General features: G+C 48.6%; 10 protein-coding genes across 10 annotated transcripts; 3 read left to right on the top strand and 7 right to left on the bottom strand.

The window, feature by feature from the left end:
• The first annotated feature begins 1,134 nt into the window (after positions 1–1,134).
• DEU56DRAFT_540961 (uncharacterized protein) lies at positions 1,135–3,744 on the top strand. Its single transcript, XM_041346710.1, has 4 exons — positions 1,135–2,318; positions 2,371–2,456; positions 2,509–2,568; positions 2,621–3,744. The coding sequence occupies exons 1-4, from the start codon at positions 1,374–1,376 to the stop codon at positions 3,414–3,416; spliced, it is 1,887 nt and encodes a 628-aa protein (XP_041205017.1). The 5' UTR covers positions 1,135–1,373; the 3' UTR covers positions 3,417–3,744.
• A 1,012-nt stretch (positions 3,745–4,756) lies between these two features.
• On the bottom strand, positions 4,757–7,476 carry DEU56DRAFT_862194 (cytochrome P450). Its single transcript, XM_041355345.1, has 13 exons — positions 7,347–7,476; positions 6,947–7,288; positions 6,767–6,896; positions 6,529–6,717; positions 6,328–6,479; positions 6,159–6,274; positions 5,974–6,107; positions 5,894–5,903; positions 5,656–5,845; positions 5,544–5,600; positions 5,284–5,493; positions 5,094–5,226; positions 4,757–5,040 (listed from the first exon to the last, which is right to left on the bottom strand). Exons 2-13 carry the CDS (start codon positions 7,155–7,157, stop codon positions 4,956–4,958), a joined length of 1,617 nt encoding a protein of 538 aa, XP_041205016.1. The 5' UTR covers positions 7,158–7,288; positions 7,347–7,476; the 3' UTR covers positions 4,757–4,955.
• A 1,267-nt stretch (positions 7,477–8,743) lies between these two features.
• DEU56DRAFT_982921 (cytochrome P450) lies at positions 8,744–10,927 on the top strand (the record flags this gene model as incomplete). Its single annotated transcript, XM_041359919.1, has 12 exons — positions 8,744–8,954; positions 9,005–9,134; positions 9,184–9,372; positions 9,421–9,572; positions 9,635–9,750; positions 9,803–9,923; positions 9,977–9,990; positions 10,038–10,227; positions 10,276–10,332; positions 10,456–10,593; positions 10,652–10,784; positions 10,843–10,927. The coding sequence occupies 12 exons, from the start codon at positions 8,744–8,746 to the stop codon at positions 10,925–10,927; spliced, it is 1,536 nt and encodes a 511-aa protein (XP_041205015.1).
• A 564-nt stretch (positions 10,928–11,491) lies between these two features.
• DEU56DRAFT_742920 (adhesion regulating molecule) lies at positions 11,492–12,627 on the top strand (the record flags this gene model as incomplete). Its single annotated transcript, XM_041348975.1, has 5 exons — positions 11,492–11,782; positions 11,848–11,859; positions 11,910–12,058; positions 12,140–12,228; positions 12,278–12,627. The coding sequence occupies 5 exons, from the start codon at positions 11,492–11,494 to the stop codon at positions 12,625–12,627; spliced, it is 891 nt and encodes a 296-aa protein (XP_041205014.1).
• A 1,268-nt stretch (positions 12,628–13,895) lies between these two features.
• Positions 13,896–15,247, bottom strand: DEU56DRAFT_822300 (Arl8a protein). The gene is made up of 11 exons (XM_041354144.1): positions 15,160–15,247; positions 15,061–15,106; positions 14,959–15,003; positions 14,757–14,902; positions 14,673–14,694; positions 14,535–14,615; positions 14,428–14,486; positions 14,345–14,378; positions 14,280–14,288; positions 14,208–14,233; positions 13,896–14,132 (listed from the first exon to the last, which is right to left on the bottom strand). The coding sequence occupies exons 1-11, from the start codon at positions 15,195–15,197 to the stop codon at positions 14,093–14,095; spliced, it is 546 nt and encodes a 181-aa protein (XP_041205013.1). The 5' UTR covers positions 15,198–15,247; the 3' UTR covers positions 13,896–14,092.
• A 2,866-nt stretch (positions 15,248–18,113) lies between these two features.
• On the bottom strand, positions 18,114–18,937 carry DEU56DRAFT_540738 (uncharacterized protein). Its single transcript, XM_041346709.1, has 4 exons — positions 18,876–18,937; positions 18,758–18,826; positions 18,519–18,704; positions 18,114–18,464 (listed from the first exon to the last, which is right to left on the bottom strand). The coding sequence occupies exons 2-4, from the start codon at positions 18,820–18,822 to the stop codon at positions 18,209–18,211; spliced, it is 507 nt and encodes a 168-aa protein (XP_041205012.1). The 5' UTR covers positions 18,823–18,826; positions 18,876–18,937; the 3' UTR covers positions 18,114–18,208.
• Positions 18,938–19,350: 413 nt separating this feature from the next.
• DEU56DRAFT_903422 (uncharacterized protein) lies at positions 19,351–21,400 on the bottom strand (the record flags this gene model as incomplete). The annotated part of the gene is made up of 9 exons (XM_041356638.1): positions 19,351–19,493; positions 19,523–19,565; positions 19,614–19,640; positions 19,697–19,796; positions 19,855–20,094; positions 20,149–20,183; positions 20,239–20,936; positions 21,088–21,151; positions 21,206–21,400. The coding sequence occupies 9 exons, from the start codon at positions 21,398–21,400 to the stop codon at positions 19,387–19,389; spliced, it is 1,509 nt and encodes a 502-aa protein (XP_041205011.1). The 3' UTR covers positions 19,351–19,386.
• Positions 21,401–21,615: 215 nt separating this feature from the next.
• Positions 21,616–22,197, bottom strand: DEU56DRAFT_742930 (uncharacterized protein; the record flags this gene model as incomplete). The annotated part of the gene is made up of 3 exons (XM_041348976.1): positions 21,616–21,921; positions 21,973–22,041; positions 22,090–22,197. 3 exons carry the CDS (start codon positions 22,195–22,197, stop codon positions 21,616–21,618), a joined length of 483 nt encoding a protein of 160 aa, XP_041205010.1.
• Positions 22,198–23,757: 1,560 nt separating this feature from the next.
• DEU56DRAFT_712768 (uncharacterized protein) lies at positions 23,758–24,162 on the bottom strand (the record flags this gene model as incomplete). The annotated part of the gene is made up of 1 exon (XM_041347529.1): positions 23,758–24,162. A coding segment is annotated over one exon (405 nt), but the record flags the coding sequence as incomplete, so codon positions are not given.
• Positions 24,163–24,213: 51 nt separating this feature from the next.
• DEU56DRAFT_758885 (uncharacterized protein) lies at positions 24,214–24,990 on the bottom strand (the record flags this gene model as incomplete). Its single annotated transcript, XM_041350274.1, has 4 exons — positions 24,214–24,714; positions 24,772–24,835; positions 24,866–24,928; positions 24,974–24,990. 4 exons carry the CDS (start codon positions 24,988–24,990, stop codon positions 24,214–24,216), a joined length of 645 nt encoding a protein of 214 aa, XP_041205008.1.
• Between the last annotated feature and the right edge of the window lie 762 nt (positions 24,991–25,752).

Genomic DNA, 25,752 nt, shown 5'->3' with positions numbered 1-25,752 from the left:
TTGCGGAATCGTGATGTGCGGTTCATAAAGGTCTCTGTCTGCCGTCCAATATATTAGCAACGAAGATGCACGTGTGACCAGCTATTTGGATCTGGTATCGTTCAAAGGTCCTTGATTTCTCTCCCACTAGTCCTCCATCCTCACCCTATTTCGAGAATCGTGAACAATGCAACCCTTCTCCCAGAAGAATTCGTGAACGTGCTGGTGACTTGCTCTGAAGCGCAGCCTGCTCGAACGTGGAACTGAAAATAGAAGCAAATCAACACTGCCTTATTTATCTAATTCGTTGATGAGCCGATGCGTTCTCGACAGACTCGAGGGACTCTTTGGTTGCCGCCTAGGGTTGCTCGAGTCCAAGGGTGTCGAAGATGTTATAAGACTCGTTGCCGAAGTTAATAATGGTGTTCTCTTTCTAGTACAGCGTGCAGCATTGACTCGCAATGCCAGGAGATACGTGTGCCACCTCCTGTTCCGCCATAGCTGAAAGTGAGTTTTTGCCTGCCCCCTTCCCCCCAAACAGCACGACGGTTTTATGTTTGTTGAAAAAAAACAGAACAAACAGCATCTGAAATTTCATACCTTGCAGCCACACAAGAGATGGCGCTTTGTAGAGTTTGGCCGACACCTCACGATGCAGTTCGTATGGGAGACAAACGAATGCAGACCATGCAGTAGACCATGTTTTCTTCTTCTTCTTGTGCCCAATGCCCATCCTTCATATGTAACCCCACTGGTCGCACGTCAGTGAAAAGAAGTCCAACTGCCAGACTCTCGAACGTCGCAAAAATTGACTCAGGGCAAATTCGTGTTGATGACCCGCGTGTTGAAAGACATTTCTTGGACCTGTCATCGACATGGGAAGGAGACATCCTGCTCATCCGAGGCAGGGTTTTTTTAAAGCAACTGGGTCACCTGAAAGATAAGTTCCTTCAGTTTTGTAGTTGTGAATGTCTAGTCTCTCCTAGGGAGACCTTGATAATGAATGTCTAAGCGGAGAGAATAATCCTGGGATTGGAACGTTAACTCTCGCAGCGGTTTGGAGTAGGATATCGATGTCTAGACCGCAGAGTCTCACGATGGGCTCACGACGTTTGTCGGAAAAAAACTGATGCAATCGAACAAAGTCCGTACCAAACATGGAAAGAGCTGAATGGAAGTGTTCACGCTCTTTTTTCTTTTTCAACCTTGATATCGCCTGGGCTCAGAGGTGGCACGGGGACGCAGTGGTTCTTCCCAAAATCCTTTAATCGATCTGACTCTGATTTTCGGGGATTGCGACGACGGTAATTTTGTTGCCTCCTCTATTATCATTGCTCGAAAATCGGGCTTCGCAGGCTTCATCAAGCTCGAATTCTGCATCTGTTATTTCCAACATGCGGCAGACACGCGCAAAAACTACATCGTCTGCTCCTCCTACCAGTGACACTGTATCGTCCTCTCCTGCACCGGCACCTGCGACTAATTCTTCGCCAGTCCGTGCTTCACCCCATACACGATCCAGGGGACCCGCAGCCACTCCAACAGAACCGATTAGCAGTACTAGCACTGCTCAACCCCGCGTTCGTACACCGTTGACGATTCGCTTGCCAAGAGCATCGCTTACGGGAAATGCGACATTCTCTATCACCAACAAAGCTTCTGCAGTGTCACTCACCGCTTCTGCACCTGCTGTTGGCCCTGGTCCTGATGCTCCTATCCCCACCTCATCCATACGCACGCCCATACTTGCACCTACTCCGCCAAAGCGTGAGCCACCCCCGACGTCATTCAATGTAACCCAACCTGCATCCACTACCCCTGCGCGACCTCCTCCGCCCGCGCATAAGCCAATTCCGCTAGCACCAAAACCCATGCCTGCATTACCCCCGCGCTTGGTGGCCCCACCTATTTATACTTTCCCACCACCCCCACCCCCTCCAAATCACGTTGATGACTCTACAGTTGCGCCCATACGACTCCCCGTACCTGCGACACCCAATGCCAATGCAGGAGCTCTATCAACCCTGTCCGCGCAATCTGCCGCATTAGCAAACACCACAGTTTCCACTTCTCCGCGCCGTCTTACACCTCCTCCTGCGTCATCGCATACTTCGCTTCCTACCTCTTCGTCGACCACTCTACGACCTATTCACCACATGCTAGCAATGGCTTCTGAATCGCAGCATGCTCATCGACAAGCTTCTCAGGCTCAATATCCCACTCCGTCTTCAGCAGGAGCGTTACCTTCCCCAGCTTCTGGTGCAGACCTTGAGTTCGATTATGCAATGGAGGTGGATACAGAAGGCATCTCAGCGATGACGAATAGTCGCAATAACTCGGTAAGTTACTCCTAGTCATTTTTGCTTGCTCGTTCGTTCAACTCTTTTGCAGACAGCTCCAAAAACATCAGACAAGCACCGCGAGGCCAATAAAAAATATCGTCAGAAGTTGAAGGAAAGAATAAAGAATGGCGAAATGTATATGTTTCCTCGCTTCAATCCAACTTGCTGACGTATTGATTCCCGTTAGTGATGAAATAGAAGCTGAGAGAATGAAAGAGAGGAAGCGTACTAATGCCCGCAATTCTCGGTGAGTCGAACATGACTGCTGCGTTGCTTCATCAATTCAATTGTGTCGGTAGTGCGCGAAGGAAGCTGGCGATGCGCGAAGCAGCTAAAGACAATGACCCCATGTCAAGTGTCGAGCCAGGCTCGTTTGTTGACCCTGGCATCCGACAATCTCTCCCTCCGCCCGCTGACCCGACCCCAGGTCCTGGCGATTTCTTGTTATGCCTCCCTGATACGAACCCACCGCCTGGGTCTTACTACTCCACGACTTTCCACGAAATCCTTACCAAAACTGACCGCAACAGCGGGAGCAGCGACGGTGCGAGCATCAACAACCCACATTTTGAGCCTGATAGCCATGCGAACTTCGAATTTGACTCCGTCATGACCCCCGCTCTCTTCCCACTCACCAAAGCCCGAGTTTTTAGCGACGCCTGTACGATGACAGACTCCACCCCAGAACTCCCAAAAGAAATTGATATGGGATCGTCCCTCGAACCCATCGCGCCCGCCCTCGCCCGCCGTCCACACAGACAACTCACCCCCGAACGTCTCCGAGATTTTGCCGCGAACCCACTAGAGCTCATCGACAAAGCGTTTCTCCTCATCGTCCCCGATCCAAGCAGCACCCTCGGAAAACTCGTGTTGTGTAAAGTACTCGAGCACCGCGTGTCTTCTGTTGGACATCGTTTTCTCGTGCAGTTTTGGGGGGATAAGAAGGCTACTGAGATGGGGGTTGATAGGATGATGGAGGTGCTTGGTGGTGGGTATGAGATCGATCCTCCGCCTGCGGGTCCTGAACCTGGACCACAGGGGGTGGGGTTAGCCGGGAGGGTGTTTGGCGCGTTGCGTTCGTTTACGGGATTCTAGATGCCTGAAGATGTTTTTATCTCGTTAGTTCATTTTCTTTGATCTTGTGATTTTTATTTATTTCTCAGTATTTCCCCCTAGGCCGTTGTGTTGTATTTACTTTGTTGTTGTGCTGCACTTTTCGCGATGCCTTGGCTGGTGTGGATATGCTTTTATCTGCATACTGTTATTCTTCTTTGTTATCTGTTATTTTTTCTGTTTTATGTGTTACTTACTTGTTACTTACTACGTTGTATCGCGCTGATATCTATAGTAATTGACGACGCGGTTTCCTTAAGTACAGCGATGTAGTCGGATTACTATAGTAAGAGAATAGCTCTGATCAGACATCTGATGTGATCGACACTGTATAGCATTGAAGATATCTCGACCACTAGTACTGATGATACATGGTGTTCCAGGTGGTCTGGCGCAGGTCCTCTGCGGGAGTGCCAGGGTCCTGGCGCAGTCTGGAGTCCAGGTTCGTAGTTGGTTATTGTGCGTGTTATATATATATACAAGCAATCCGCTCTCCTGCGGACGGTTCTGTCTTACACTGTCTACAGTAACAACATTGATGAATAAACCACATTTGCTGTCTCTCTCTCTTCATTGCTGGGTGACCACAACGTCCGAAATGCTGTAGTAGAGTGCCAAGCACGAACGACGAACGTGCATGAGTTACAGTGAAACATGAAAGGGGTCGGTGTGGAGCATGCACAGACAGGAGAATATGAAAGCGGTTGGATTGGAGCGCGAACACAGTCAGAGTGGAAAATGAAAGGAGGACACGTGGAGCGCGCACATGGCGACGACGCGAATTGATTCCGCGGGATCAAACGCCTGGTCCTTACTTATGTAGATATATATACGATCGATAGAGCCGTCGCCTCTCGCCATAAAGGTTTGGCCTGGAATTCTCCTAGAAGTCCGTGTCCGGTCCAGTGGCTGAGGTCAAGTCAGTCCACCAACGCCTGTGTGCAGTTTCGCAGCTCCGAGTCGGGCGTGGGGATTGGCGGCTGCGATGAAACTCGAATCGAGCACGCTGGTTTTTTGTCAGGTGTAATATATCACTGGTAGGGCTGCCAGGCTTGTTCATGATGGTTATTGTGTTCATAAAATACCACCTGTGGAATCTCGACACCTCCGAGTCGCACCGCTCCAGCACAAAAATAATGTGCAGCCTTTGCCGGCGCTGATGGAAACCTGTTAGTCATTGGTTGCGACAACAATAATGCGTGCTCGTGGTATATTCGTATTCCTCCGGCTTCTCTGCTTGAGCGACAGGTAAACTGGAAGGAGGTTCGATTTCTTAATTGATCATCATCTGAATTTCGTTAAATTTATAAAGAAATTGATACCACGATTCGTCCTGAACTCCCAGTGTCATGTACATGTTACAAATTGTCGTTCAAAGTGCTATAGGATGTCATTGAAAAACTGGCATGGATACGAGAACGTGGAACAAGGGGACATCATAACGGAGCTAAAGCTGATGAATAGTATACTGAGGAGCGGCAAGCAAGAAGGAAGATAAATGATTCTGTCACCATAAACATGTTATACTCCAGTTCGAAAACCATCTACAAGTTCTGAATGGGTACGAGAACGTGCCGAAATACTGCAAGGGAAGACCAAAGGAGTGCTAAAGATATAAATCTGTTAGTAATGGGAGCTTGGAATAACGAAACAAATTACCGAGTGAGCCCCGGCCTGAATTGAGGGGTGAAATCGATGACTTTGCCTATGTCATCTTTGGCGGAGGAAAATTCCACCGTGGCCAACATGGTAACAATAGCAGACCACACAGAGGCATCGGCGGTATATCGGCCTGATCAAAGAATGTCAAGGCATCCATGCTATACGACACTGAGATATCTCAACTCACCTGCACATCCACGCCGGCCTAAGCCAAAAACGTATCCCGCAGGGTCATCATCAGTCAAATCACCGTTGACGTCCAAGAACCTCTCTGGCATAAAGCGAGAAGCGTAGGGGTACCGTTTTTCATCTCGTGAAATGCCCCTGCGATATAATATCAGTACGTTAAAAGCTGAGGAGAGTCTATCTGACCATATGTTGCATATGACGGTTGCTCCTGATGTACAATATCAGAAGTGATTTGTTCGCTAGATGACAACAGCATACCTTTTGGAATGAAGTATCCATTATATATATCATCGCTCGAGGTAGCATGTGGTATGGCTAGACGATCATCGTCAGTGAAAACGAGATCACTGGCACTCGACGAGGAGAATACCAAGGGGTGTAACGGGGCTCCATCGGAACGTCTCTCGTAGGACTGATTCAACGTAGGGTAACGAGGCTCTGTCTTCAAATGTAGGCAAGCGATCCTCTCCAACTACTGAGTCGATCTCCGCTTGTGCGCGTCTCTGAACATCTGGATACAATACCATGGCGAGAGCAAAAGTCATCAAGGTCGATGTAGTCTGTGAGGAGGTTGAGCAGCAAAAAATATAATTCGGAAATCTGCTCACTGTGTCATATGAAGCTGCATAGATATTCATCAAAGAGCAGAACACCTCTTAGATCACATCGCCCCTTGTAAAGAGGTGACGAACCCGTCATAGCAGTAGTTGCTGCTTTCTTTAAGGCAGTCTCAAACCTAGTTTTTGATGCCTGATCTTGCTCCTCCATCCGTTGCAAATTGTCTCCCACCATTGAAAACCGGTCGAGCATCGAGTGTTCGGCCTTAGCAAATCATTAACATCTGGGACTGAACTAGATTTACAAGATGCCCACCATATGCTCCTGCGCATATTGAAATGGAAGGTTCATCATTTCAGTCATGCGACTAGTCGAAATTTTAGCGTCGCGTTTGATCGAGGATCCCCAGCACCAGTCAGGTAACCTAAGTACTGCATGAGAGTGTGGGATGTCAAGTCTTTCTCATCAATGAAAGCGAGCTCACAGAAGGGGAAGAATTTAAGCAAGATTGCTCTCTCTGGAGTCACTACCTCGAGGCCAATGGCCACTGCATTTTCCACGATTCGAATCAGGGGATCATCGCGAGCACTAGTATGGTAGCCATATGCAACTGACATCCCGACTGACGATGATAATCTATGAACTAGTTAATGATCATTGAATATTCACAAACATATTAACTGACGTTGCCAAGTGAGAATTATAGTGTTGAGGGTCATCGATTAGATTGACGATCAACTCACGAGCTCGTGTCATCTGCATGGGGCGGAACTTGATTGCAGAGTCGGGATGGAAAGTTTGGTGAAAGAGTCGTCGGCAAAGACGCCATTCGTCGCCGTAACCTGTGAATGCAAAGTTGACCGACCAACCAAATCTTGCTGAACTTCAGAATGATTAGATGATTGAATATTAGAAGAACGTACGGCTCGATCGTGGCTAAGTATGGTCGATCGGAATAAATACGAGAACGTTTGTCTAGTAAGGCTCGTGCAACATGCTCAGAATTGATCACTACGACTTCCTGGTCTAGAAGTCGCACGAAGACCAAGTCTCCTGATAGAATTATGTGCACCACATGCGCCCCATACTATTTGTTCACGTACCATAAGCAGCGCCCCATTCCGTATAGGTCAACCAAGGTTCCTTGGTGTCAACAGACAAGAGGTTCCCTAGCAATGGGAGCGGCACCGGGCCAGGAGGAAGGCGAGGCTTGTTCTGTCTGTTCTGTCTGAACCGAGCGAAGGCTATGACTATAGCAAGGGAAAGAGGTAAGGCGGCGAGGATAGCAAGGTGGCCATCAACTGAAGGCAACATGATTAAAGTAGTGCGCTGATAGACAGCCAAAGCAAGAAACAGATTATGATTATTATACGAAGTGCATGGGGAGCCGCTTATCGTTTCTTGTACCTGGCGTCTATGAAGTGATGGTGTCGGCAGATGCGTAACTGAGAAATTGAAATCATCATATCAGAATCCAGATTCATGCCATGTTTGGTAACTCACATATTTATATGTGCTCGATGAGCAGGTCTCATCATGACGTTGATTACTTCGTCCTGGTCGTCTTGGACGGAAGAAATGTCCACTGTCAGTCTGTGGCCAATATGATCATAGTATAGCTATGTGACTCAACCTCACCACGAACGTGTGGCCTTATAAACACTCAATGTGCGAAATAGACATGCCATCAGATACCATTGATTGTAGTGTAGACAACCCACGTATTGCACCACCAACCTCAACAATATCATGCGCGCCGCTTTGCGGTCTACGTTACTTCCTCCGGTGTCGCAAGCCATCCAATCAACCTATTGTCAGTACCTGGAGCAAGTCGTTACGATGAACGCGCCAACCGCCATGCCGAACACGACAAAGGTCGTTTCGTTAGTTCATCTTTCGAACTAGCATTTCCCGTGTTTTCACTTGTAATATATCAAACTGAAAATCGACAAATTAAAACAAAGCTGCTTGAACGAAGTGTCTGCCAGTGCAGCTCAGCCTTATGTTGTAGTCCTGAATGGACATGAGAACGTGGCAAAATACTGCAGGCTGCTAGTGTTGCCGCGGCGCCGGCTTCGAGCCCGGCTGCAGCCCAAATTGAAATGTGGCTGGCCGTGCATGCTTACAAAGCATAAGTACGGACTTAGTTTTTGAGTTTCGAAAAGAAACATATATAAAGTGTATCTAGGTGATTCCCGTGGAATATTAACATCTTGCGCTCCTAAACACATCGTCTGCTTCTATCAAGCCACGCTTCGCATCTCATCACTCGTAATCTTAATCTCAATAGAACTGCTCGATGATGATGAAGGGATTAACACTATGATGGCCAGGCGTGTCAGAAGAAGAGGGAAAAATTGATAGTAGGACCATAAGTTCCATAACAGATGCTGGCGAAGAAGGTTAGTACACGCGATGGTGAGGAGTATGTCAAAGCTGCGTCATCGGGCAACATTTAAACACCGCCCGAAGCCATAGACATCCCGCCGAAGCCCTAGACTGGTCCTAGACAAATATTGGCCCCAGAAGTCTACGTGGAATAGCCCCAGAGTGGCCAGATCCCTGACTTTCACTTGCTTTGATATCTTTGCGGCCAGCACGCCGCTGGCGAGCGGACGATTCCACCGCGCGGATATGGAGCTTAATACCATCAGAAAGAATTCTACCACGCTGGTTCTGCCAGTGCTTCCAGCAGAACTACCTCAATACAGTTCTCCGCACAATACTAAATCCGACAAAACCCTCTCCTACTGCTGTGGGAGTCAGTGATATCGTGATCATTTTGCAGGAACCGGGAAAACTATGATTTCTGTCTTCTATTGCAAATGGCGGAGTTGATTCAGTAAGATGAGGTATAAGAATCAATGTATTGTACGGTTTGCTCACGTACTGCTCGAATAATGGTCCCCTCAGTTGATGATCCCCTCGCTATCCTGGCCGGCATTCCTCTTTCCTTTGTCGCCATCTTTGCCCTAAGGCGGTTCATCAAGAGCCGACAGAACAAGCATACTCTTCCGCCTGGTCCGGTGCCGCTCCCGCTAATAGGGAATGTCTTATCTATTGACACTAAGGAACCTTGGTTGACTTATACCGACTGGCGTGCTGCCTATGGTACGTGGACAGATAGTATAGTGCATGTGTGTTGCAAATCATTCCATTAGGGGACTTGATCTTCGTACGGATTCTAGACCAGGAAGTGGTCGTGATCAATTCTCAGCACATTGCAGAAGACTTATTGGACAAGCGTTCCCGGATTTACTCCGATCGACCATACTTAGCCACACTCGAGCCGTGCGTTCTTCCAACATTTCTCTATTTAAGTAGTCTGAGGTGCATGCAGTTATGGCTGGTCGGTCAACTTTGCATTCATAGGTTATGGTGATGAATGGCGCCTTTGTCGCCGACTCTTTCATCAAACTTTCCGTCCCGAGTCTGCAGTAAAGTTTCACCCAATGCAGATCAGGCGGTCTCGCGAGTTGGTCGTCAATCTAATAGATGAACCTCAACACTATCATTCTCACTTCGCAACGTTAGCGAATGTAATTTTCGTATTAAACAATTATTAACCTGTTCACAGATTTTCGTCATCTGTTGCGATGTCGACTGTATACGACTACGAGGCCAGTGCTCGTGATGATCCTCTGGTGCAGATCGTGATAAATGCACTGATTCCGGGCTTGACCTTGTTGACCCCAGAGAGAGCAGCGCTGCTTAAAGCCTTCCCCTTCTGTGAGCTCGACTCTCTTTGGTGAGGCAAAGCTAACATTTTATCGCAACGTTATGGAATGCAGTACTGAAGCTACCTGACTGGTGCTGGGGTTCCTCTATCAAACGTGATGCTCGAGCTTCGACTGAGCGCATCAGCAAAATGGTCAATGTACCGTTTCAATATGTGCAGCAAAACATGGTGGGTATCTATCTTTCTCTTTGTTCCAGACATTGATTCAATGCTTGCCAAGGCCGACAGCTCTCAAATTTCAATGGTTGCAGAAAATTTGCAACGGATGGAGAAAAAAGATGAGGCATCCAAACCGATGTTCGAGATTGCTCTGAAGAAAGCAGCTACTACTGCTATTGTGGGTCAGTAACTTTCTTTTGCAAGCGATGTCTCTTGACATATACACGCCATATAGCCTCATATGAGACAGTAAGTAGATGTCACAACTACTTGTCCGCTTCTTGACCCCTTCGCAGACGGCTTCAACTTTGATGGTTTTTGCTCTCGCCATGGTGTTATATCCAGATGTTCAGAGACGCGCACAAGCGGAAATCGACTCAGTAATTGGAAGAGATCGGCTACCAACGTTCGCGGACAGACCATCACTACCCTACATTGATGCAGTTCTGCGGGAGACTTTCCGATGGCATCCCGTTGTACCTCTTGGTAGTCCTCCTTACTGAGTGATCTCACCTTTGCTGAACACTCATATAGGAGTGCCTCATTCTGCGTTGAGTGCAGACATATACGATGGTTACTTCATTCCACAAGGTCCGCTGTTTTTTTTTTCGATCAACACATCATTTCTAATTTTGTATATCAGGCGCAGTCATCGTGTACAACACATGGTCCGATATGTTCTCCCCAACTTTCGTGATACTGACTTTATTGCAGGTGTATCACACGGGATGAAACGCGGTACCCCCGAAGCATCTCATTTTATACCAGAGAGGTTCATTGACGTTGACGGCGTATTGACCAGTGATGACCCCGCACAATATATTTTTGGCCTTGGCCGGCGTATATGTCCAGGTGTGTTGAGTTTTTCTTAATCCCATATATGATTCGGTGACAAACAGACTTCAATCAGGCCGGTCTACTGCCGATGCCTCTCTGTGGTCTGCCATTGTGACCATGCTGGCTACAGTGGATATATCTTCTGCCAAAGATGACCAGGGCAAAATAATTGACTTCACCCCCAAGTTCATTCCGGGAGTGGTTCGGTGCTTGGCTTCCCCATGTCATTCTATGCTCCCATCGCTAACGGTTTCGTTGCTTCAGCTTTCCCGAGATCTTCCCTTGCAGTATCTCTGCCCGTTCTCATATTCATTCAAGACTTATGGATGAGTTACGTGCTGTTTTGTAATGTGTATGGTCAAGAAGACATGTCTGTATTCTCGGATGTGATGTAGAGTATGTGGCCAACAAGGAATGTGGAGTGGATCAGAATCGGCTTGTGCCTGAAGTTGAAGAGTGTGCAAGCTTGATGAACGCAACTTGAACAAGGCGACTCGTGCTAAGTCCACGGTTAGTCTGCCTCGAGGACCGTCATCAAAGTCAGGGATATAAATCAAAAATCCTCTCAGACATGGCACCTTCCTCTGAGCTGTCCACCATAGGCATCTCGAAGACTGTATTTTGCTAAATTCGTACTGCAATCAATGATTCCCCATCCCCCTTGTTTCTACACGTCACAGATTTATGGAGCTCTGTCAACACATGAGTGTTCTAGTATTAATTCTGATGTGACGAAGGATCCCGGTGACCTTTCGGAGGGCTTTCGAGCAATAACATATTGATCATTTTTACGTCGTATTCAGTCGTCCCAGCCGAAGTTTCGGCATCTTTATACTTGTGATGATTTCCAAACTCCGACACGCGCATACGCGTCGTTCTTGATTCTGTGCAAAGCAGTTTCATAGCATTAGTTATGTCGCTCGATCTCACTAGTACTAGTGGCCGAACCATCCTTGCCTTCAAGGCTGGTCGTGCTTTTCGACGCGCTGGAACCAACTTCGTGGATGCCTCCCCCACTAAAGGCGCGATTGTCTTGACCAATGAAGACGGCCTCATACACTTCATGTGGAAAGACCGAACGACAGGGGAACTCGGCGAGGATTTAATATTATTTCCTGGCGATGCTAAATTGGAAAAGGTCCCACAAAGTAGCTGGGGCAGGACCTATGTCCTTAAATTCGAGAGCTCGGACCAAAAGCATTTCGTATGTGTCTCACTTACTGCAAGCTTTTGGATTTTCATCAGTTAACTTCGGTCCCTCTACATCAGTTCTGGCTACAGGTGTGTTTGTATCCCCAAATTAATTTGAGTTGGATCTGATGGTCTCGCAGGACTCGTCAACACGCCGTGATGAGGAATTCGTGACGAATTTGAACAGAACCCTCGCTGATCCCAACATCGTCGCTATTTGGGACGCCCGCAACATTCACCCGGCGTCAGAAGCCTCTACATCCGCTGCTGGTTCATCCACCTCTCAACCGTCAACGGTGTAGGTCCTACTTTTGCCAGCAGGATAGTAGGTGATTCATTTCAAATCTAGACAGCAAGTCCCAGCGACCAGCGACACCACCCCAGCGGGTACCACCCCAGAACAACTCGAGCAACTGCGTGGGATTGTTAGTTCAATGACCGGCTTCGCAAGTGAAGATGGTGTCTACATTTCCCAATCAGGCTGCATCATCACTAACAATTTTCACAGAACTTTGGTTGACAGATGTCCTGTCCTCACAAAATTTGCTTCCGCTCTTTCAGTCACACTCTGAACTCCTCCCAGCGCTGTTCCCTCATCTCCCACCTGAACTTATCCCATCGTCCGACGCTACACCGCAACAAGCAGTAGAAATATTGCAGCGTACGACTAACTCTCCACCTTTCCGCTCGGCTGTGGCACAGCTTGATCGGGCACTTCGCACGGGCGCCCTTGGCGAATTTGTGAGGAGCCTTGGTCTTCCTGCGAGTGCTGCGACGGGTGTTGGTGCATTCCTAGCTGCTATCGCTGAGCAAGCAGGACAGGAGGGCCGTACTGAAGAGCGGATGGAAGAGGATTAGGGAGCGTAAGTGTTGATCGGACTAGTCTTAGTTACGATTGTCTCTCAAGTGTTCTGGGGTTCCTTGGTGTTGAGGTGCAAGCTTATACATGTGCCGTTTTGTTCATACCTTGTCACTTCTTTGCGGGAAACTCGCGGCGGGAACAATGTAGCGGATGCACATATGTCTTGCGAAAGTGAAACTGTTTCGAAATTGGGAGCTAAGGTGAGTGTTTTCTGTTACGTCGCATGATCACCGACAGTGACAGTTACCCTAGAGCAAGACGTCCACTCCCGTGGGATTTGTTCTAACTGCTTTGACGATACTGTTGGAATGGCTTGATGTACCAGTGGTGCCGGTGAAGCCTGAGTTTGCTTGCGAACCCCCGTGATGAGTGTTATAACTTCCATTTGCAGGGCAAAATTCATTGTAAAGTTCAAAACTGGCGGCTGGTGGTTGTGTGCGGACTATGCCGATGTCTCTGAGAGGCTAATAAGTGACTGCCTGGCCAGCACGTTCGCGCCAACGCGCGCCTTGTATAGCAACCTCGGACACGTGGTACTTCGTGTCGAAGTAAAATGGCGAACCGGAGAGTTCCAAGGTTCTCCAAAGAACACCTGCACACTACGGCGGGGCGACCTTCGCCCCTGCCTCTGCGTCTCCAAACCAGTGGTTCAACGCGCTCCTGACGCGTCGACGTGTGTATTGGTCACTTTCTGGCACGTCCGGAATCGGAATAGCGTGGCTTGATAAGCGCATCGGTGCTCGCGATGGATGATCCACACGCGTCTTTTGTTCAACAGTTCACTGCCATGTTCATGAACTGAGAAAGATAGAAAGTCTTACTTATTTTTCCTTTCTTTTCTGGCGCGTTGATTAACAGTCACATATTTTCCTCTTGTTCTGCAGGTTCGCTATGCAGACTTGGATTTTGCGTTTGCGTCGTGGCGTCTGAAGATAGACTTGTAGTCCGTCATCCGGTCGCATAGGTACACATATCATATATGCTTTCGGACAGACTCCACACATGGAGAATGGAACGAACTGATTTTAGAAAACACCGCAAGCTCACCCATACATGACGATTGTGCGTTGTAAGTGCAAGTCACAACATGAATGGCTGGTGAGGGTTTTCTGTGGATCAATGAAATGCCAGCGACTGATCATGTGTATACCTGCCAAGTAGAGGGGTATGGCAACAACATGACGAGGCTGCATAGCAATCACTGAATTGAGCGATGTAGCGCAGGGTTCGGGCGACGGCCAGGTGATGCATATATTCAATGTGTCTAGAAAAAAAAAAAAAACACGATGTAGTTGATCCCCCAACGATGCCTTCTCAAGTCTGGGTGATCTCATAAAAGAATGTCTGCATTAATGCGAGTATTGCACGATATATCGATGTGCTTCGATCCTACTAGATACCTAGAAAATGGGCGATGTTTACTGTAGTTCATAAACCATGCTGTGAGTCGGGATATGAGGCCTAATGACTACGATCTGAGAGCCAGCGGAGGACTATGTCCCTAAAACAGATGGTAGTACAATCAGTCAGGAATTCGAGGATCAACACGAGTTCATGACAAAGAAGCGGAACGCACAAATTATGTTGGCTTTTCATCGAACACTGGTAGAGAGTTAGCGCACACGGTAGCCAGGATGAGAAGGCTCACCGAGTAACACTAAAACGATATCTCATTAGTGCGTTGAAAGCATACAATAAGTCGGAGAGACGTACTGAGACTGGGCGGTCTTGTATCTTGTCCAGTTGACTTCCCACAAAGATGAGTGGGCATGCGGTGATAAAGACACTCTACTCACAGGTCGCGTATAAGATCCTTGACAGATGAGTGCGAAGGAATATCGTTCTTGTTTCCGAGCTGTATCAAAGTAAGCAACCCGTAGATACCCCAAGATAGTAAACTCACCACTAAAAGAGGGACGCCTGCTAGATTTGGCTGCGCCAATAGTTGATGCAATTCGAAGCGTGCCGTGTCAAACCTCTCTTGCTGCAAGCAGCATCGTCGTTAGAACTGGGTGCCACCAATTGCGTAGGAACAGCGTACATCAGCCGAATCAACCACGAATCTGTAGTGAGGGAGGTTTCTGAAAATGAAACACTATCAAACACAAAGAAGCGGATGACGTACACGACAGCATCAACTCCATTACAATAGCGTTCCCACATCGAGCGAAACTTGGGCTGTCCTGCGACATCCCATATCTTCAGGGTCACCGCGCCTTTGCGTACCTTGCGGTAGTTGAATGCGACGGTTGGAACGACGTCTTCTGACCACTAAGTGAGGGTAAGCCGCTTTGGCGAAGGAGAAGTGATAAATGAAACAGTCGTGCCTGCCCTGACCCGAGGACATTCACAAATGATGTCTTTCCAGAAGCCTTCGCGAAGGCGTGTCAGTAGGTATTCCTGAACTTGAAATCTACGGACCCACGGACCTGCAGCCCAACCACGGATATTTCAGCGGCTTTGGAGAAGAATATACTGCGGAATTCGATATGTGAAGCCTTGTCTATTGTGAGGAAAGGCTGGCTTACCTACTGAACCAGGAGAGTATTGAGGATATGAAGATCATGTTGGACAGCTTGGTGCTCGACTGTCGAGTCTTTGATGGTCAGGGCGATACTATTAATGACATTGAAATGGCCCGTGAGACTTCAAGGTGCGTGGGAATTTTATAAAGCTCCCGTGACCCCCGAACAGCATCGCTGGGGTAACGTTAAACCGTTCTACCGCGTAAACTGGAAGTTCAAATACTGGCGTGGACTCTACTAGTACACTTGTCGCCTATGCATCTTACAACCATGTCAACCTCTTGGAACTCTCGAATCGACAAACAATCGCCACATTCAAGCACTCTCACTGAGTGAAGTGCCTTACCTTTTCTACGGATTAGATGCAGCTACATTGACCAACTGCGGGGTCGTTTCCCCGCGTTCCACCTGAGCTCCGTGTAGCTGTTTCCACACTTCTGCTTTCCGCCGACAGTTAACAAGAGTTGACAAAAGGGCATCGAGGCCGTTCACATAGAGGCGGCAGAAGGAGATACGTGATGTATGATCCCCACGCAGGTTGTATGTAAATGAATTTATTCGCGCTTGTTGAAAACTAGCGAAAAACAGCGAAAATAAGATAACCACCCTAAAGAACTGGAAGTAACGATGATATAATCGTTCATATGCTGCATCTGCATTAACCTCTATCAGCTTGAGGGGGGTATGCGCAACAAAGAAAGAGCACGAGATGAGACAAGAACCGGAGGATGTTTGTTCGCACGGTTGCTGCACCTGGTATTGCAGTATTAGTATCGGGAGCAGGAGTGGGAGCGGCAGCGGCAGCAGGAGGTGTCGTGGAAGTCGAGGCGGCGGCAGGCTGAGATGGCGATGACGACGACTGAGTTTGGCCTTGTGGTCGGGCCTGTGTTTTTTTTTACCGGCCGCGGAGCAACATCGTGTTTGAGTGTGGTGATGAGCTTGCCCGTCTTGCTATCCTAGATTTTGACTGCATTCTGAATCTCCTTGCGTAGGCCTCCGCCCGTCGCGATTTTTTCGTTATCGGGCGAGTACATCACCGCGTTCACCTCCTCGTGTCCGGTTGTGATTGTCAGGACAGTTTCACCGCTCCTGACATCCCATACTCTTGCTGTCCCACCACCGGATCCACTCGCTACTCGATTACTATCTGCACTCCAGCACAATGCAGACACAACACTGCTGTGTCCCTTCAATTCGGTGATAACCTTCTTCGTCTCGGCGTTCCACAACTTCACTGTCCCGTCATTGCTTCCGCTTGCAACTGTCTTGTCGTTTGGAGACAGTGCCATGGACTGTATTCCTTCATGATTCTCAATTCGCCAGTATTCATCTATCTGTGCGCCGCTCTCTAGGTCCCATAGTCGGGGTGAGCTGTTCACCGAAGATGTGACTATGCGTCGTCCGCTGGCCAGATGGGCAACACCTGTTACCCAGTTGGTATGGCCTCGCATCGTCCGGAGTGGCGTGATTGCTGGCGCCTCGCTGGTGGATGATGAAATGGTCGGTGCTGGGGAGTTCATAATGCAGATTGGGGACTGTCGATGCAAGAGAAGTCTGCTGAGATCTTTGAACCAGACCGGGTTATGAGGCGGCAATTATTTCTGGTGAGTCTAGAGGCCTACTTCTTTCACGTTAACGCTGAAGCAGCCATTGCTCACGAGACAACCTACTTACAGGAATCAAGTCCTTACCTAGAAGACAGCTTCGACACTTTATATGCAGGACTCGCTGCACCGTGGTTCGAGAATGCGCAAGAGATCCTGGTGTGTATGAGTCGCAGTCGCTGTAGTAAACAAGTGATCAGCTTTAATCTGTAGAAGAGCCCACTGTATCACTCACGAGAGGCACCGTTTGGACGAACACAGTGCTCAAATCACCCCAGCGATCAATGGATATCTAGTTGAGATAAGAGGAAGTTGGGCGCCCGTTCGTCCCACGCGTCATCCTCGTGTTCGCTTAACAGCTTCATTGCTGTGTAGATGAAGCGCTAAGGTCTGACTGGCGCTATGTGCATCTTGTACGCAAGGGAACTAATGCTGGCGACGAAGTTCGGTGGGTGTTGCGTTTCCTCTCTACTTCCCTCAATGCTTCTGAAGCCCGCCTTCGGCGCTGCAGCCCAGTGGAGAATACAAGAGAATCACATCAGACTGTATTATCATAGTACAAGTCAAAGACGGCACGTCTGTTCACAGCACGATAGACGTCAGGACGTTAGATATTGTGAGATATGCGTTTTGACGAGACTATCAAGGGTTCCGTCCATACGCATTGGTGGTTGTTGCGCGTAGACAGTGATGCACATGCCTGAGCACTTATAGATGTGACAAGAATCGAGATCAGATGTGTGAAGGCATGCTTCAGTCATTTAATCTCTGCTAACCACCGAGAAACCTTTGAAACTAAACACAAAATATCACTCCGAAGTTCGACACAGAATGAGTCCAAGATCGCTTTATGACGACAGGGTCATCCACCAATCAATAGTTCGGCCCATCTACAATTCAACAACTTCAACGCCCTTCATTCTGCATTTTGCCTTCCAGAATATCATAAATTATGCCCTGCTGCCCAACATACCTGTCACACGTCAGGACCCTACGCTTGGGAAGCACGCTTATTGCTTCAAAAAATGGACGGGAATGAGCCGTGGCCATTGCTGAAAGAAATGTGTTCTATGTTGGGTGGGAGACATACGCAGGCGTAAGCATAGGTATCAGTTCTTCAAGTGCAATGTACAGCATATGTAGCAGCGCAGCAGAATGGATTGTAGACGGAGGGAATGAGGCCGTGGTCATCGTGATGAAGGGCAAGAAGAAAATCTCGCTCCGTGGTCTCTGCTATCCCATAAGTAAAGCACACTGAGGTCTGCAGCTATGTTCAGGCGAGCTCGCTGACGGAGGAGCCTGGACTGGTCCTGGAGATTTTCATTCTCTAATGTTTCTCTCGAAACTATTAGAATTATCGAGTTCGATGCATTGCATGAGTGTCACAACGATGAAATGAGCTTGATGGAGTAACAAAAGATATAAAGACAGAAACAAAGATAAAATAGTTACCCACATGCCGTATCAATGCCCATTAGCATGTGGGGGAGATGCACAACAAAGGAAAAGTACGAGACGAGCCCACCATGAGATAGGTGGTGACTGCGCAGCTGCTTCACCACCTGTGGTAGTATGAGTACCTGGAGCAGGAGGTGTCGCGGAGGTCGAGGCTGTTGTAGGCTGAGTTTGCGATGACGACGCCTGTGTTTGGCCGTGCATTTGGCTTTGCTGCTGCGGCCGCGGCCGTGGAGCGACAACCAATGACTGCACAATCATTGAACAAACGGCGATGGGAAACACACGCGAACAAGTACGTACCCTTCTGTCCTGTACTGTAGGAACATCGACGATACGAGGGCCACGATGAGAGAAGGTGGTCCGTCTTGGGCGTTGCTGGGGTTCGGTTGTTCCATCGGTCTTGGAGTGAGAGTGGCGGAACAGCGATGAAAAGCCGCTGAATAGCGCACGCGGATTCGAAGAAGTGGAACCGTGCGCTGCAGAGGACTGAGGGTACAAAGATCATAATGAGAACTAGTCGACTAAAGCAGATGACTCACCTGAGCGCCATCGAAAAAGCCCGGCGGTATTCGGCGGGCATGAATAGCTGGGCGTCGCGCAGCATCTCTCTAGACTCCCTTTAAAATGGTTGAAAAGCTTAAGAAATACGTCACATACGGTCATTAAGGATTTTCGAGCTGGGACCTGCAAATGGGAGATTAGTATAGCTTTAACGGAAGAGCAACCAGATTTACATGAGAAATAGGCAGGAGGAGGTCTTCAAGGCCAGCTTGTTTGATTATGGCGTGAATGTCCCATGTGTACACATTTCCGTTTTGGCAACCAGTGACTAGCGTTTTTCCATCAGCAGAAAGGGCTGCGGAGCGCACATCATCTTCATGCTGGAGGCCCAGTGAAAGTCGGACATGGCCATTTCCACGCGCAGCCACGCAAATCTACTGTGGCTATGGCACGTCGAATCGCGTAGTCATGCGTCGGTATCTGCGCTTTCCGTAGCTGCAAAAACGACGCGCATCGGCGCTGGTGTATGCTTTTCGACGCATTGACTACTAAATAGAATTCCGTAGATTTAAATATAACTGCATGTCCCTTTGATATCTTGCTGGCTTCGACGCAAATATACGGAAATCGATGCATTGCAACGTAGCATATGATACGAATCATGCCACTAAAAACCACCTGCGCTCGTACCCGGGCCCGCCCCCGCGCTCACGCTCATACCCGCCCCCGCGCTCGCGCTCGTACCTGGCCCTTCTGCCTGATGCTGCCGCCGTGCTAGAACAATGTACTGCTGGAGAACTTACTGATCACTTCGACAGTGCTGCCGGTCCAAATGCCATCAGATATCTGGAAAGGAGACACATCAGTACACTGGGAAAACATGGTAGCGCTCACCAGTTTTTTTGCGTCTGTTTCATATTTCTGAAGGAGAACACTACGAGTTAGTAATGCAAATGGCAGAACGAAGATAAACACACCTCCTGACGGTCTTTTCCCAGCGAGTCCCAGTATAATTTGAAATCCCGAGAGTAGCCATTGGGTGCGAGTTGTTTGAGCCAGCGATGTGCGCAAAGGTTTCTGTAGTGGGGCTACGTTAGCAACATAAAATGAGAATATTAGTATTAGCGAGACTCACCTCCCGTTCTTCGTAGTCGCAGGGCGGAAGTTTTTGCTGGTAGGGCCAGGCTTTCCTTGCGAGTCTGCATTAAGAGTATCTGCATGAGGTGCGATTGCGTCGTCTGCAGACAGCGTTGGTAGCGTAGTGTCGACGGGTGCTGCGGTTGGTAACATATTGGCGGGAGCAATCGAGGGCGTTGGCAAAGCATCACAAGGCTCGTCATTTTTCTTTTCCTTGAGGCGGATAATGGCATCTTTTCTGAAAGCCAAAGTTCGTCAATGTAGTAGGTATATCGAGCAGAAAATCACTTACAAAGGGTTTCGAAGTGGAGCAAATAGGGTTTTCGGCTGTCGCGAATAAAGTAGTTCAGATCGCATGAATGCAGATAACTACTGAACTTACTGGATTGTTTGTCTGAGGCCTTGGGCTCGGCGACAATGGCACCAAAAGAGATGATGAAGGTGGATCAGCAGACTCGGTATTTGAAGAAGAAATCTCGGGTGGCTCTGAGTCGCAAGCCTCTAAATTCGTGTCAGCTGTTTTCGCACGTTTCGAATCGTGTTGACATGTATCGGCAGACTCGACCATCTTCGCCTTTCGCTTTTGTGGTTTTACGCGTGGTTTCATCTCCTCAGGGTCAGTAGACGAAGAATCTCCTTCCTTGAGATGAGTGGATGCCCATGATGGGTAGCGGTCTCTAGCGATGTGCTCGATCTTCCAGTACCTGTCGCAAAGGGCTAATTCGGGGTGTAAGCGAGACACTTCTTTGTAGAGAGCGTTGCGAGCATCGGGGATTGCTCGACCCCATGAGATCGGCGCTATTCCACGTTGTCGGAGGCCAAACCAGACCGCGCGAAATGTCTTCATGATGGCACGTTGCTCGGATGCTGTGACAGGGTCCCCATTTGTATGCTCGAGGAAGGGTAATGATCCCCGCTGGTCGCCTTGTGCATCAGCAGCGCTGTCCCATTTCTTGAAGTCCTCGTGAGTCCAAAAATTGACGAGAGGGTAGTCCTCCTTTCGTAGACCAGTGACAGGGTTGCAATCAATAGCATCAGTCTTGACGGGGATTTTGAGTGGTTGAAGTAGTGTATCAGAGCCTGAATACAAAGAAATGTCGTCTGATAGTGAAAGTGAGTGCGATAAAGTTTCAAATGCAGCTCTAAGCTTGGGGTTTGTTAAGCTGCTGAAGATAACGGGAGAAAACAAACTGATAAGCATCTCGGGATGCAGTAAGGGTCAAAATTTGACGATTCAAATGTTCATTGACAAATCGCAGACGAATATTTTCGTCTTGGACTTGTGCGAATGTATGCTGTGAGTGATTATATGCGCTGTTTTGAACATAATACAACATATTCAATCTCACTGTATTGTTTGGAAAGCTTCCACCGTGATGCAAAAGGCCATTCCAGCCTTGATTCAGCTGACCCTGCGAAGGTACGAGAAAGGGTGATTGTGCACTAGCATGGCCCGGGAGCTGGTGGTTATTGTCGTATAGTTGATTCATGCGGCTGAAATCTTGAGCCTGAGGCTGGTAGTGTTCATCAGACATGACAGACATAGCAAAATAATTGAGAACCGAATGAGCGAAAATTGTGTGGAGGTATTAAGCAAAGGGGCATCAGTATCGTCCAAGGGTGGTTAGAATTCTGCCTCCGCTGGAATATCCCGTTATGGGTCCTCGAGTCGGTGGCTTTCATTTACAGTACCAAGTCCTTCGTGTAGCATTTTTATCAAATACCCCAATGCCTATTGAAAATTTCGGAACAGGTACTTCTATTCTTCTCGCTCATTATCGTTATCGTCCTCTTCAGCAAATACTCCGGTATATGATACATCGAGCCCGGTCTTTTCAACAACAAAGACTCGGTCCTCGGTAACTCCAGATGGTAAAGTAGGCCGATGAGGTATAACTGCGACGACGGCCTGGATATCGGTGACATCTACAACACGAAGGCCAACTTCACCTTGATTCGTGCAAGACCAAACTGTCTGGTGCGACAATTCAAGAAGCTGTTTGTCAGGTGCGGAATATAATGAAACAAGTGCGACAGTCCTGAATCGCCATGCTGCCTGTGGACCCTGTAATCGGCGGACAAAATCTTCAGGGTCCTCGTCATCACCAGGTTCAACATCATTTCGAATGGCGAGCTGCGTGAAATATTGGACCTCCCCATAGCAAGTTGTTCCATCAATCTCGAGCTGAGAATATCAATTAATTTGAGAACATGCAATAAATATATGAAGTACCTTGACGTTTCGCGACATTCGCGTTTTTTCTAGAGGTCGCAGTGCTTCCTTCCATGCTGAACGGGCCACTTGTCCATTTGGGAGCCGAAGGCGCGACCACCGATACATTTTAGGTGCATTGCGGCCCAGAAATTCAGATATGAGTCTTTTCTCCGTGTCTGTGTCTGGATACCTTGCCCGCTTCTCTCGTGCTCGCAGTAAAATGTAGCCATCTCCAACATCAAACGAATACCGCGGATGGAGATTAGAAGGTGGTTGGAGATGGGGGAACATCGCTTTCATGGCATTTATTTGACACCGGATGAGGCAAACTTGAGTTAGACACGCATAGGGAAGTTTGGGTTGGCGAAGATCAAATTCGATATCTGCAAACGTCCTCTCCATTGTCCATTGCGAAGAGCAAATAGGCGATCCGACACGAAGGCATTCAGGTGCGAGATGATTTGATAGGTGAGCACAAGGCCGGATGAAGTGAATACGGTCAGCTCTACGTTGATAGTACAAGTTTTCGAACTCGAGTTCCCATTCCGCAAACAGCGTGAAAGCTTCGGTGACTTGGGCAGGGGTGATGCTGTATTGACTCATAATTCGCAGTGCTTGTGTGAACTTGCAGAAATTCTGCCAGTATTTTTGAGGGAGAACACCGTGCAGCAGTGCCGGTGCGAGCCCAAAAAGCCACGTAATGAATTCACGGGCTTTGTAGTGAGTGTTGATCTTCTCTGCGGGGTTGCGAGGAGGGTTGTCGAACGAGCCTGGTAAGTATGGCTGACAAGCAGCGACGGCTCGACCATGTGCGTCCCAGGTATCATCGACAAGGACAGCCCAGTCCCAGGTCGAATCATCGTCTGTTGGGCTGCAAAGTATCAAGCCGCGCCATAGGTCTGTAAACAATGCTGCCATATTGGCACCAGAGAAGTGCATTATCTCCGTAGAGAAACACTCGGGGATACCGAGAATGTGTCTCGTCTCTAAACCAAGGAGGATACTCGGTCCTACGATACCCGTATTCAGCCTATTGGCCTCGTACTGCGACTGCCTGCTGGATCCCATCAAAATACGAAGCCTCTGAATGTAGTTCTCGGAGGTTCCTTGAGAAGTATCGGCTGGGTGTAGGTCACCATGGTTGCATCCGCGAACATCATAATTACGAGGCTGCAAGAGGACAGGATAATAATGATTGCCGCGAGGTTTACGACGCCCCTCAAGGCCACAAAGCATGCGACAGCCATTTTTGCCATTGTGGCCAACGAGATTGCTTATGCAGACCAGGCCTGGTCCATCTGCACAGGCGAGGATGAGAAACGGGTTCGAGATGAAGATGATATCACGCCACGCATCCCAAATAACGAGCCCTGCTTTCTGAATTGAAGCGAGGTGATGAAACCCGGGAAAGAAAAATGATTGCATATATTTGGGTTTGTTCGGACCAGGAACTACAGTGCCAGGAAGAACGTGCTGCTTCTTGTAGCGACGATCGGGAGGTATGTCAACAATGATCCAGATGTAGACCCAACAGTCTGACTGTTTGGTCTCGTACAATTGAGCTCCGTCAACCGATATAACAAGAACCATGTCCTCCGGTTTGATGCGGCCATGACGAACAGCATCAAGGTATGACGACCCAGTGATGATGTCGTCGTAGGCTATGGGAAGACCATCATTACGTTCCAACTGCTCAATTATCTCCTGCGTGCGGCGACGGCGGTAGTGCATCTGACGAGCACTATCAGGATGCTGCCAGAGAGCCTGAAGCTGTGGGCCAATAGGGAAGGTATGGAATACCTGCTGAGGCTGCTTGACTCGGCCTCCACTCAGCCGAAGCTTAATGGGGTCATATCGTGGCTTCTGACACATCGGACATTCGTCAAGCTCAGCGTACGGACCGACAAAGGCCACGCAGGAGTCGATGCACATATCCTTGATAATAGATGTCACTCCCGAGAGGTCGCTGATGATTTTTTTCACCCGGTGTAGACTTGGTATATCATCCTCGGGATGTCGCGCGAGAGTAGCAGCGCGAGTCTTATGAAAAGCATCTTCTGATGAGTGCTCGAGGGCGAGAAAAAGGGAGACACCATACTCGATGTCAGCACTACCAAACTCTGGTTGACGTCTTGGTGGGTTTCACAAACGTTCGAGTGCATCCCCTGTGAGTCCAATCCCATCATCTAGCGATGCCTCCCGAAGAGCAAGAATAAACTTCATATCACGTTGTAGATCTGGGAGACGAGCATTGCGAGCAAGTTCCTCAAAATCAAGGTCGGAGAAAGGATCTCGCCATTCTTCAAATTGCTGGGGGGGGTGATTTGGATTATCGGGAGGAGGGGGATTGTCATCGCCAGGAGGAGGGGGATTGTCATCGCGAGGAGGAGGGGGATTGTCATCGCCAGGAGGAGGGGGATTGTCATCGCGAGGAGGAGGGGGATTGTCATTGCCGGGAGGAGGGGGATTGTCATCGCCAGGAGGAGGGGGATTGTCATCGCCAGGAGGAGGGGCATCACGAAGGGGAGTGGCATCGCGAGGAGGAGGGGCATCACGAAGGGGAGTGGCATCGCGAGGAGGAGGGGCATCACGAAGGGGAGTGGCATCGCGAGGAGTACTAGTAGCGCCTCGAGGATCTTCATTCTGCAAAATACTATTAGAATCATTGTCCTATTGAATTTTAAACAATAAAGGACATACCATGCGTCTTCGTTTAGTGGATATATTTGAACCACCAACTTGCAAATCGGTTGGCCGTTTCAGACTGCGAAATTCATCTGATAGTCCTGCACACCATATGGCTGCCTTCTCGTCTTCACCGGCCTCCTTCAAATGATTTTGCCAAGTTCGCAGTGACCTGAGCGGTGTTCGGATTCCGAGGCAGTATTTCGTGCAAACGCACCAATGCACATCTGACATTGGCAAGATGATATGGGATATGCTAGACAAAATATAACTTAGTACTAGCACGCGCGAAAAGTACCCAAAGGCTTACCAGTATTTTGGTTGCTTCTTGTAACAAAAGTGCAGTGTGCCAGCTCCGCCTTGTTATGCTTTTCGCCCCCCGGCACACCAAAGGGAGTTACATGGCAAGGTGGGCAGAGCTCTGAGGACACAAAGTTGTGATGCGCAGCCAGCACCGTGAGGTGAGTTGATCAGTTCTACAGTGAGACTGAGGTGCACTGATGCGACGTTGTTGAACAGATGTTGAACGTTATAATGTTACGCTGCTGCGTCGCTGGCAGGCTGCACACTGCGCAGTGCATACGCATTCGATCAACACAACTGATCACATGATCAAGCTAAGTCTAATTCCGTCGAAGTAACGATAATTTACATTTATAAAATCTAATTCCATAGTTCTACGTGGAAATGGCCATGTCCGACTTTCACTGGGAGTGATGCATCGAATGAATGCATCATGCCAGTGGGTGCAATATAGGGTGATGCATGCACAGTTATGGGTGATGCATCAGTAATCGTGCATGCATCGCCCTATATTGCTGTGATGCATCAGTATTTGCGGCGCTACAGTTGCAGCACAAATGCATCACCACTACCGTTGCAATCACAGCAATTTATTGCATCACTACGACAAGGACGCCTGCAAGTGCGATTGGCACCGAGAGGGAACACTGCCATAGGTGGTGACAACGGTGGTACTAGTATGCATCTGGCGGC

Source organism: Suillus clintonianus (genome assembly GCF_016758775.1).
Source record: "Suillus clintonianus strain FC179 chromosome Unknown DEU56scaffold_78, whole genome shotgun sequence".
Lineage (NCBI taxonomy): Eukaryota > Fungi > Basidiomycota > Agaricomycetes > Boletales > Suillaceae > Suillus > Suillus clintonianus.
The sequence above is the reverse complement of the archived record's forward strand: the minus strand, read 5'-3'. Positions and strand labels throughout refer to the sequence as shown.

What these genes read in the sequence shown, in the direction of transcription:
- DEU56DRAFT_540961 (XM_041346710.1), top strand. Translation starts at nt 1,374, where the DNA reads ATGCGGCAGACACGCGCAAAAACTACATCGTCTGCTCCTCCTACCAGT. An exon ending in CGAATAGTCGCAATAACTCG is followed by an intron (nt 2,319 to 2,370) that starts GTAAGTTACTCC and finishes ACTCTTTTGCAG; the next exon opens with ACAGCTCCAAAAACATCAGA. An exon ending in ACTAATGCCCGCAATTCTCG is followed by an intron (nt 2,569 to 2,620) that starts GTGAGTCGAACA and finishes TTGTGTCGGTAG; the next exon opens with TGCGCGAAGGAAGCTGGCGA.
- DEU56DRAFT_822300 (XM_041354144.1), bottom strand. Translation starts at nt 15,197, where the DNA reads ATGATCTTCATATCCTCAATACTCTCCTGGTTCAGTAG. An exon ending in TATCCGTGGTTGGGCTGCAG is followed by an intron (nt 15,004 to 15,060) that starts GTCCGTGGGTCC and finishes GCCTTCGCGAAG; the next exon opens with GCTTCTGGAAAGACATCATT. An exon ending in ATGTCCTCGGGTCAGGGCAG is followed by an intron (nt 14,903 to 14,958) that starts GCACGACTGTTT and finishes ACCCTCACTTAG; the next exon opens with TGGTCAGAAGACGTCGTTCC.
- DEU56DRAFT_540738 (XM_041346709.1), bottom strand. Translation starts at nt 18,822, where the DNA reads ATGCTGCGCGACGCCCAGCTATTCATGCCCGCCGAATACCGCCGGGCT. An exon ending in GCTTTTTCGATGGCGCTCAG is followed by an intron (nt 18,705 to 18,757) that starts GTGAGTCATCTG and finishes TTGTACCCTCAG; the next exon opens with TCCTCTGCAGCGCACGGTTC. An exon ending in CTACAGTACAGGACAGAAGG is followed by an intron (nt 18,465 to 18,518) that starts GTACGTACTTGT and finishes ATGATTGTGCAG; the next exon opens with TCATTGGTTGTCGCTCCACG.
- DEU56DRAFT_862194 (XM_041355345.1), bottom strand. Translation starts at nt 7,157, where the DNA reads ATGTTGCCTTCAGTTGATGGCCACCTTGCTATCCTCGCCGCCTTACCT. An exon ending in TGGATACTTCATTCCAAAAG is followed by an intron (nt 5,494 to 5,543) that starts GTATGCTGTTGT and finishes ATTGTACATCAG; the next exon opens with GAGCAACCGTCATATGCAAC. An exon ending in TTCAGGCCGGGGCTCACTCG is followed by an intron (nt 5,041 to 5,093) that starts GTAATTTGTTTC and finishes TTATATCTTTAG; the next exon opens with CACTCCTTTGGTCTTCCCTT.